Source organism: Bombyx mori, chromosome 7 (genome assembly GCF_030269925.1).
Source record: "Bombyx mori chromosome 7, ASM3026992v2".
In the NCBI taxonomy this organism is placed as follows: Eukaryota; Metazoa; Arthropoda; class Insecta; order Lepidoptera; family Bombycidae; genus Bombyx; species Bombyx mori.
The window spans coordinates 11911284-11921090 of record NC_085113.1 but is presented as its reverse complement, the minus strand read 5'-3'; the positions used below and the strand labels follow the sequence as shown (position 1 = coordinate 11921090).

General features: G+C 36.0%; 1 protein-coding gene across 4 annotated transcripts; it reads left to right on the top strand.

Annotated features, from left to right (window-relative positions):
- The first annotated feature begins 1216 nt into the window (after positions 1 to 1216).
- On the top strand, positions 1217 to 8756 carry LOC101741953 (pseudouridylate synthase 1 homolog). Of its 4 annotated transcripts, XM_021347732.3 has the most exons (8): positions 1246 to 1439; positions 1530 to 1586; positions 1678 to 1918; positions 2151 to 2317; positions 2640 to 2913; positions 4340 to 4439; positions 5612 to 5767; positions 8041 to 8756. In XM_021347732.3, exons 1-8 carry the CDS (start codon positions 1367 to 1369, stop codon positions 8398 to 8400), a joined length of 1428 nt encoding a protein of 475 aa, XP_021203407.2. In that variant the 5' UTR covers positions 1246 to 1366; the 3' UTR covers positions 8401 to 8756. The 4 variants fall into 4 exon arrangements, with proteins under 4 accessions (XP_004925770.2, XP_004925769.2, XP_021203407.2 ...); XM_004925713.5 differs by lacking the exon at positions 1530 to 1586 and having other exon boundaries at positions 1217 to 1439; XM_004925712.5 differs by lacking the exon at positions 1530 to 1586 and having other exon boundaries at positions 1217 to 1439; positions 1663 to 1918.
- The last annotated feature ends 1051 nt before the right edge of the window (positions 8757 to 9807 follow it).

Here is a 9807-nt window from a genome sequence, read left to right as displayed (position 1 = left end):
CCTTTGATCGACATAGGAGCCGAATCGGTGGTATTTATGCGCATTTCTTTTGTTTTTGAGAAATTAATACGCAGCCCTGATTTTTCAGCTTCATCTACTAGATCATCTGCTTTGTTTTGTAGCTGCTGCCGATTGGTTGCTAGGAGGCAAATGTCATCAGGAAAGTCGATGTCCTCAAGGTCTTCATCCGCGGTCCAAGGCAGTCCTTGTCGGCATTTACAGGTGACTCTGCGCAAGAAAGAGGAAAGAAAATAATTTTAATTAAAAAAAATGAAGCATTCTAATACTTTACAGTCTTTGTATTCACGGACGAATAATTATCACACTCTAAGATTATGGAAGAGTAACCTTAATAATAGAGTAACCTCGAATAAATTGATGTTCCTGCTAGAAGAGTCCGAAATAATTTGATATAAAAACGCGAGATTAAGCGGTATATGAAGTTTTAAATCGATAATTGTTTGGAAAATATATTTCTATATCTTTTCGATACCCAATTGAATTTGTAAAAAGATGCATTGCTATTTCGAATTCTAGAACCCCTTCAGTTGAAAATTCTGACCCATCTGATAAATGTGTGATCTGTGATAAAACCCTATAAATTATTATTAACAATAATACATGGAGTTAATAACAATAGTTTTGGGATATATGGTCCTAGATAATAATAATTTACTGGTGGTAGGACCTCTTGTGAGTCCGCACAGGTAGGTACCACAACCCCGTAGATAAGTAGACATTATCTAAGGTAACCATAGATTCATAGATAATACAGGACTTTTTGGCGGGAACGCGAGGAGTGAAGTTGTGTGATTTGTTTTTATTTTGTCTATTTAGTGTTTCTTCGGGTTTAAATGTGTAATAATGGTGGTTTATTAACTTTTTAATATCTGTGAAAGTGCACAAATGTGGGAAAATGAAACAAAGCCGCTAGACGTAACTTCTCGGGATCCTCCAAAAAGTCCACTGAAAAAATCTTAGTAAATGACCACCATTTTACTATGATTATATTTCATGCCATATCATCTCAATTCATTTCATTTAATTTCATCCCAGTTGATTAGTGTCTCAAATTAATCATCTTCATTTCATTTCACTCCATAATATCATTTTTCATAAAAATATGCATAATATAAATTAAAATAAGATATGACTTAAAAGTCTCAGTTAACAGGTCATAAAATCTCTTTAAAAAAAAATTTAGATAATACACTCACTACCATAGTGTTCTGTGCTCACTACCATAGTGTTCTGTGCTCACTACCTAGTACCACCACTGAACAAGTAATTTACCGAAAGTTTTCTACCACACGTTGCATTACAAATATTTATTTATTTTAACTGATAAGTTAATAGTGTTTTAGGTATGTCAGTATCATTAATCAGATTGTTTGTAAGTAATTTGAACAAAACTTTACCAAGACATCCTGTTAGAACAGGTAAAATAGCCACTTGAATAGTTTTGAAATGTTTGTGCTGTGTTTTATAAATATAAATATGTCATAAAACGAGACGTCATTCTCTGTTAGTTGTGGCAGGTAAAGTACAAGAGGATAATTGCAAACGAGAAAAGCATGGGAATTCATGTAGGTTATAAACACAGACCAAAGTATTTAAAGGTTATTTTATCGATGATTATTTACTTATTAAACCTCATTTTAGAAAAAAATATTTTAGCCATAACAAGCGCACGCTTGCTGTCCGTAATGGAAGCTGCCGACGTAACGAAAGATGAAGAAAATAAGTCAATCGATATAGTGCCGAATAAGCTATTAACGAGGTACAACAAACGCCGGGCACATCGCGATTGGGAGACCAAACCTCCAGGCGAAATCAAAAAACCATACGAAAGGATTAAGAGAAAAAAAATGGCTATGCTGCTGGGGTACTCCGGAGTTGAATATTACGGTATGCAACGGTGAGTTTTTCCGATGACATCTGAAAATATGAGCGCCATTTGAACACAAATTTTTCAATTGTGTGTTTGGTCTGTTTTCAAAAAGTTTTTGATCTTTATCTAGGTAAACTTAACTTTTAATGTAATTTTCATAAAATTCAAGACATCCGATTGTCTACGTCAATATTAAAATTGTAATAATTTCACCTATCCTTTATATTTCATTCATTTAAGTATAAATGAAATTTTACAGAAATCCTGGTGTACAAACAATAGAAGAAGAATTATTAAAAGCATTGTTGGACGCTAAATATATTACACAGGAAGATTTCGAAAATGCCCAGAATGCACAGTTCCAACGTAGCTCCAGGACTGACAAGGGTGTGTCCGCTGCTGAACAAGTTGTCTCACTTAAACTACGTAAGTGTTTGAATAAAACAAATTGTTCATATTTATGTTCTTCAGTTCATACTATTTCGCTCATCTGTGATTTTATCAATGATCATCATCTTTAACAACCTATTATACTCTTCTCTCCATATACTCCCTGCTATTTTATGTGTGTCGCTTCTCTACCTTGTTACTGGGTATCACACTATTCTTATACTACTTGGTCTCTACTCCAGAACATCTACCCCAATGGTTATTAGTTCTGACATAGAATGACTAGCCCATTGCCACTTCAGCTTCCTTATGTGTTCCAATACCACAATGTATTCCTAAACTATTTCCTTCATTCCAGCTTTAGAAGTCAATGTTGAAGAAATAAACAAAAGGTTACCTGAGACTATTAAAGTATTTGCTGTTAAAAGAGTAACAAACAGATTCAATTCCAAATCTAAATGCAATGCTCGTTCATATAGCTACACTCTTCCCACGTATGTGTTTGAACCTAGTTTAGTAACACATGAAAAGAGAAAGGCATACAGGATACCGGCTGAGAAAATTGAAAAGTTAAATAGTATATTGGGGGTGTACAAGGGAACAAAAAGCTATCATAATTTTACAGAGAAAAAGTGAGTATAATAATTTTTCTATCATTGTAACATTCTGCTCAAGTCGAATTGAGAATTGAATCTCATGTTGTGTGTATTAGGGTAGGCAAAGCCATTGAATTAGTTGTATACGGGTGTCCCTCACAAAACATAATTAATTTGTTCTGTGTTATACAAAATGGGTACAACAACTATGTAGTATCTAGGCCTTAATTAGTGTTATATCAAAATTGTGTTATATGAAACGTTGAAATAATATAAATAAAAGCAATATATACTGTGGCATGTAATGACCGTGTTTTAAGATGAATTTTTTTTATAATAAGCAGCCTCATTACAATTTAATGATTTTGCAATTGGTATTGGTTTTTCTTTGCAATTTGTATAATGTAAAATTCAAATTTTTTCTTCAGATGACATTCATTTTTGTTTAAATTTTTACTTCTTCATCTTGTCAGACATTATGTGAATTTAGGGTCCAAAATGTAGATTTACCAAAAATCGTTATGATAATTATTTAATCTTTTACATACCACAAATTGAAATTATTATGCACTTATATAAACTTGTAAAAAAGGCTATTAATTACACTTTTTCACTTTTTAGTTTGCTTTCAAAAATGTTAAAAACAAAACAAGCAACAACTTTATCAATTTCATTTACAAATATTACAAAACATATACTTCTCAAATTGAAATGAGAGATCTTTCATTAACAATAAAGTTCAATACAAAATTCAAAGTTCCGATGCATATTCAATTTTTTTAAATTGTTTCTTATTAAAAGGATATTATAAATATTTTCAATTGTAATATAGACACTGTGTTTTTACAAGTACCATGCTATGTGAGGGACGCCTGTATATGGGTCCAGATAATTACCTAAAAGCACCATATGCTGTATAGAGGTATATTCTTCTTTTCTTCTTTTATACATACAAACTAACCTCATTATGCCCTTTTTTTTATTGCCCTTGTATGCCGACGAGCGTACGACCCACCCGATGGTGGGTGGTTACCGTCGCCCATGGACTTCAGCAATGCCAGAGGCAGAGCCGAGCTGCTGCCTACCACTTCATATTCTCCACAAGCCTCTTTTGAAGAAGGACATGTCATAGCGCTCGGGAAACACTGTGAAGTGGAGCTCATTCCATAGCCGGATGGTACATGGCAAAAAAGACGTCTGGAAACGCACTGTCGATGAACCCAGCGGTTCCGGATAATATGGATGAACTCTGCTCCAATGGCGGGAGGTACGATGATAAAAAGAGATGAAGAGATCATTTCAAATAAAACTTTTAAAGACATAGATTACTTTAGGCAACAGGCTGTTTTTGCCAAGAAAATGTGCACTGAGCAGTGAGCTCTTTAGCAAAGTTAGGCATATGCTCTTTTAAAAAAAGTAATTTTGAATTCTGTAGCAAATAATAAATGTTTTCTGCTTGTAGGCACCACCAAGATCCCTCATCGTCGAGGTACATGATGAGTTTCAGTGTTGAAAAAGTCTTTGTATATTCAGATATGGAATTTGCAGTTTTAATTGTTAAGGTAATTTATTAATACATTTGTATTGAAACAATTTTATAAACTCACTAGCTGCACCCATCCGCTTCGCTGGGCATTTAAAATTAACATTATTATTTATCACCCCCACAAAGATTTTCATCATTGACGCCCCCGCAACTAGTGTAGGGAGTCCAACACTCATATAAATATTAGCCTATCCATTAAGTACGTGTATTTTCTACATGAATACCAAGTTTCAAGTCAATCGGATGCACGGTTCAGTAGTTATAACGGAACATCCGTAAAAACCACTGTAGATTTATATATTAGTATAGATTAGATTTTCTTGTTTGAGTCATCATAATGTCTGTAAAAAGCGTAATATTGCCTATTCCAAGCTTGTTCTCATGAGATATGCAACAGTCAATTTCATGGATTAATGATTCGTTTACTTTTCACATACTTCATCACACTTTAATTTCGGAAATAACTTGGCGACTGGATATTTATCGTCGTAATCGTAATTAAAATTGGTAATGTGATCGATAGACCATCAAAAGCTGTTCGGTTAGTATAGTCAAATGTGTGCTAGACAACTGTTTGGCTGTGCCCCTGGCATTGCTGATTTGCATGACCAATGGTGACCACTTATCATCAGGTAGGTCGTATACTCGGCTGCCTACAATGGAAATAATAAAAAAACCACCTACGACATAGGTTGAAGTCTCAATTTGATTGTATAAAGGTTTCTCATTCTTCAAACAAGAACCTATGGTTGCTCACAGCAGCACGCTTGTATGAATATTAGGTACTTACTCATGCCGGATTACAAGGTGCCCTACCGCCAGTAATTCGACTCATCTTTTTTTTTTACGGCAGAAATAGGCAGTGCTGTGGTACCTAACCGTGCGGACTCACAAGAGGTCCTACCACCAATAGATGTAAATGGTTTCTCTACGAAAAAAACGTGATCCGATTGTGATTTTTATTATTTGTGAGCTGATGCTTCGCATGTGGTCCCATTAAAATTGTATCAGCATTCGACCAGTACTTTTTAAGTTACATTTATAATTGACTTTGACTACATTGGTGGTATTCTTTATTCTTGTATTATTATTATATTTATAGACTAAATGTTTTACTTCTGAGTTGATTTTTGAAAACTAACTATCTAAAACGAGCTATAAAACATTCTTCTAATTGGCTACCTACAGGGACAGAGTTTTATGCTACATCAGATAAGGAAGATGGTGGGCCTGGCGATAGCCATAATGAGGGGCCATGCCGACTCATCGATCCTGGAGAAAGCGTTCGGTAAAGACAAGGTCATGATACCGACCGCCCCAGGACTTGGTCTTGTTTTAAACAAGGTGAGTTTCTATTTACATAATGTCCATTGTAGCTTCATCCCGCAGATTGAATTGCGCCCTATGCCTTTAGAAATAAGATCGAAGTAATTTTGCCGATGTAACTGTTGTTAACATAAAACAATGATCATTTACTATACAACCGGCACGCTATGATGGCCCTTTTGACGTTTGTCTACACATGAAGTTTCATATTAATAGTAATTACATTTGAAGGAGCAAATTGATGTTCTTTATTGTTAATAGTGACGTGTGAGTGAGTCATAAAATTTATCGAATGTATTATTTTAGGACACAAAATTTATTTATTACATTGATTTCTAAACTATATACAGGGTGGCCGGAACATTGACGTCCAAAAAAAAATTTTGGTCCCTCGTGTCGCGTGGGATATCAGAATCACCCCCATGTTTGTTCCGCGATTTTTGATGGCTTTCGAGTTATGAATTTTTTTCTAATTGTTTGACCATTTTCGAGCTGGCCCACTTAAAAAAAAATTAGAAGACTTTTCGAGACTTTTTTGCAACTTTTTTTTTCAATTTGCGTAATTACTCGTGGTAGGACCTCTTGTGAGTCCGCGCGGATAGGTACCACCGTCCTGTCTATTTCTGCCGTGAAGCAGTAATGCGTTTCGGTTTGAAGGGCGGGGCAGCCGTTGTAACTATACTGAGACTTAATAGCTCATATCTCAAGGTGGGTGGCGCATTTACGTTGTAGATGTCTATGGGCTCCGGTAACCACTTAACACCAGGTCGGCTGTGAGCAAGTACAGCCATCGAAACAATAAAAAAAAAAAATTGTTTTTCGAAATTCGAAATTTAAAATAATTTAATTTAATAATTTAAGCATTTATGTTTTTGTTTTATTAAACCTTTTTAATCAGGTACGACTTGCAATGCAAACTTATAGATTTTATTAATTTTTTTTCGAGAATATATTGACATTTCACATCACTATTGTAATATGTCCAAACGGCCTTCATAGCGTGCTGATAGTGTAAGTTAATTCGTAATTCGACTAAGGGATTCATCTAAGCGTACCGTAATTGTTAACTGGCAAGTATTGGCAGTAAGATGAAGTGTAAACCCGCACGGGTAGGCTCCACCGCCCTGCCAATTTCTGCCGTGAAGAAGAAAAAATGCCAATTTAAAAGGTGTCATACAATAAAATCGTGACGTGATGTCTATGGGCTGTGGTAACCATTTTAACGCGGTAAAGTTTGGACGAGGCCGTTGACCTCGGGCGTCAGTTGAATTGTTTGTTGTATTTTTTTCCTACCTTTTCACTGGTAGCCTAAGGGGCTATTGCAGCTTCTCACGGACGGGTAGGTAAGACCAAGGGCTCAACCTGAGACAATCCGCTAACACTAGCCCTAGCAAAGGCAATGCTTCGCTCCACAAACCTTCCTCAAACGAGGCTTGTGGAGAGTACTTAACGGTAGGCAGCGGCTTGGCTCTGCCCCTGGTATTACTGAAGTCCATGGGCGACAGTAACCATTCACAATCAGTGGGCCGTATGCTCGTCTGTCTACAAGGGCAATAAAAAAAACAATCTACCACCGGAACTGACTCGCGACTCACTGAGAAAATCCGGTGAGAAACTCAGTGGGTTGTGGCTATGGGTTAATTCACTTATCGAACTCTTCGTCGTAGTCGCCTAACACCGAGAGTAGATCCGGGGATCCGATAAAACATGTTTCAGGCGATGACGGCTATGCGTTGCTCCGTCGCCTGGGTTGGATTGTAATTAGTGGATGCAATTTTTTTTTTCTCAGATGGGTGGACGAGCTCACAGCCCACCTGGTGTTAAGTGGTTACTGGAGACCATAGACATCTACAACGTAAATGCACCACCAACCTTGAGATATAAGTTCTAAGATCTCAGTATGGTTACAACGGCTGCCCCACCCTTCAAACCGAAACGCATTACTGCTTCACGGCAGAAATGGGCAGGGTGGTGGTACCTACCCGCGCGGACTCTCAAGAGGTCCTACCACCAGTAAAAAATTAGCGGCAGCCGCGATAGGACGGTTATCGTGTAACGCCGCTTTTGTTGTATTGCCATGCGGCTAAACCAGTAAAGCTTTAGTAAAATCGTCTCAATGCCATCCTGGTTAGAAGCACCAATATTACAGGCTGTTTTAAACAAAATTTGTGCGTTCCTATTCATTTATAGTGAAGTTGGAACTTTATTCAAAGAAAGTGACCCTAATGCTAACAAGGTTCGAAAAGTGTATTTTATAGTTAGTCTTATTTAAAAGAAAGTCGCGTCTGCAGGTCCACTACGATAGATACGACGCTCGACACAAAGGGACCCACGATAGCCTCACATGGGACAAAGAAGAAGAAACCATACAAAAGTTCAAAGAGGATCACATATACCCAAACATAGTTAGGGGTGAGATCGAAAGAGATTCCATGGGAACTTGGTTGGAGAAACTCAGTAAGCATTCCTATGAACCGACTGAAGAGATGATTCAGGTTGAGAAAGCTGATGCTGAGGGCGTTGACGATGAATCTGATGCTGAAGATCTAGACGACGAAAAGGATAATGATGAAGAAAAGTGTGAAAATGGTGTTGTTTCACCACTGAAAGATGTTGTGAAGGAGGGTAAAGTTGATGATGTCACTTCATAGATGTGTAGATATATTTTTAAGCTGGTCAAAGAGCAAACAGCGTAAACAAAAGCATTGCCTCAGCTAATAACTATTTTAATTATACTAAGTTACTTGCCAAGCTAGTTTCAGCCGTAAATATATTAGGTTAAAGACTCATTAACATTCGAAGCGACTGTCGAAAACTTTTAAAGTGTAACAAATGACGTCGTTGTAGCTGTTTTAGCATTGCTAATGACACTGGCAATGGTTGCATTTAGGCTGCTTGCTCGTACAAAAATAGTACAAACGAATTGAAGATTAATAATATTTATCTGAAATGACAATGTATTGGAATAACTATACTGCAGTTCTGAAATAATATGTTGATTTTCTTTTGCTCTAAGTATTATTCTTTCCTAAAAAAAAATCCCCACTTTAATAATAGGAGAAGTGCTTTTAATAATAACAGTAGTAATAGCTTAATAGCACCGGTTACGCCTAACCAAGGGTTACAAATTCCGATTTTTAAAATTGTTCAAAAATCAACTCAGAAGTAAAACATTTAGTCTATAAATATAACTAGTGGTCCCTAGTGTGACGTCAGCAATCTCGGAAACGGCTCCAACGATTTTCATAAAATTTAATATACAGGGGATTTCGGGGGCGATAAATCGATCTTGCTACGATTTATTTTCAGAAAATGTTGTTTTATTCGTGTTTTCAATAATCAACTCTTCGCGACATCTATTGGCGAATAATAATACTGTTTTTCTTAATTGAGGGCAACTAATCGCTTTAAAGACACAACAAGATGGCGTTATAAAAAAAAAACCTCTCATCATCTAGTTCACTTTTATGAACCGCACCATAAGTGAGAGTGATTCAAATTTTCAACTTATCAAGGGACCGCGTGCTAAACATATACAAAACAACTTCAGGACATTTATATATGTACATAATTACAAACGTCGTTCCATATGACTTCCGCTCTAAAATCACGTAATTATTACAAATTTAACGAAATTACAATAATTTTTTATTCGTTACGGAATAAAACTGTTTTATTTAAATAGTTCCGAAGAGAGATTTTGTCGGTAACCTTTTTCCCGAAATATCTAAACCAATGTCTAAATATGTTTTGATGACACATTTTATTAAGAGGTATTTATGATTAGTGTCATGATCAATTGATTCCGACCTAAAAATAAAATAAGAAATTTTATTTTTATTTATTTACTAGCGACCCGCCCTCGTTTCGCTTCGGAAACATTAAAACACACATGAAACTAAAATAAAAAATAAAAAAGGAGCCTATGTTCATCAGGGACAATGTCGGCTTCTAATGGAAAAAGAATTTTTCAAATCGGTCCAGTACTTTCGGAGCCTATTCGAAACAAACAAACAAATCTTTCCTCTTTATAATATATATAGAGTATAGATATAGAT

Bases quoted from the DNA above. Each gene is read 5' to 3' on its own strand.
- LOC101741953 (XM_021347732.3), top strand. From the start codon at position 1,367: ATGTCAGTATCATTAATCAGATTGTTTGTAAGTAATTTGAACAAAACT. The intron at 2,914-4,339 runs GTGAGTATAATA...TTCTGCTTGTAG, and splicing joins CATAATTTTACAGAGAAAAA to GCACCACCAAGATCCCTCAT. The intron at 5,768-8,040 runs GTGAGTTTCTAT...TCGCGTCTGCAG, and splicing joins TTGGTCTTGTTTTAAACAAG to GTCCACTACGATAGATACGA.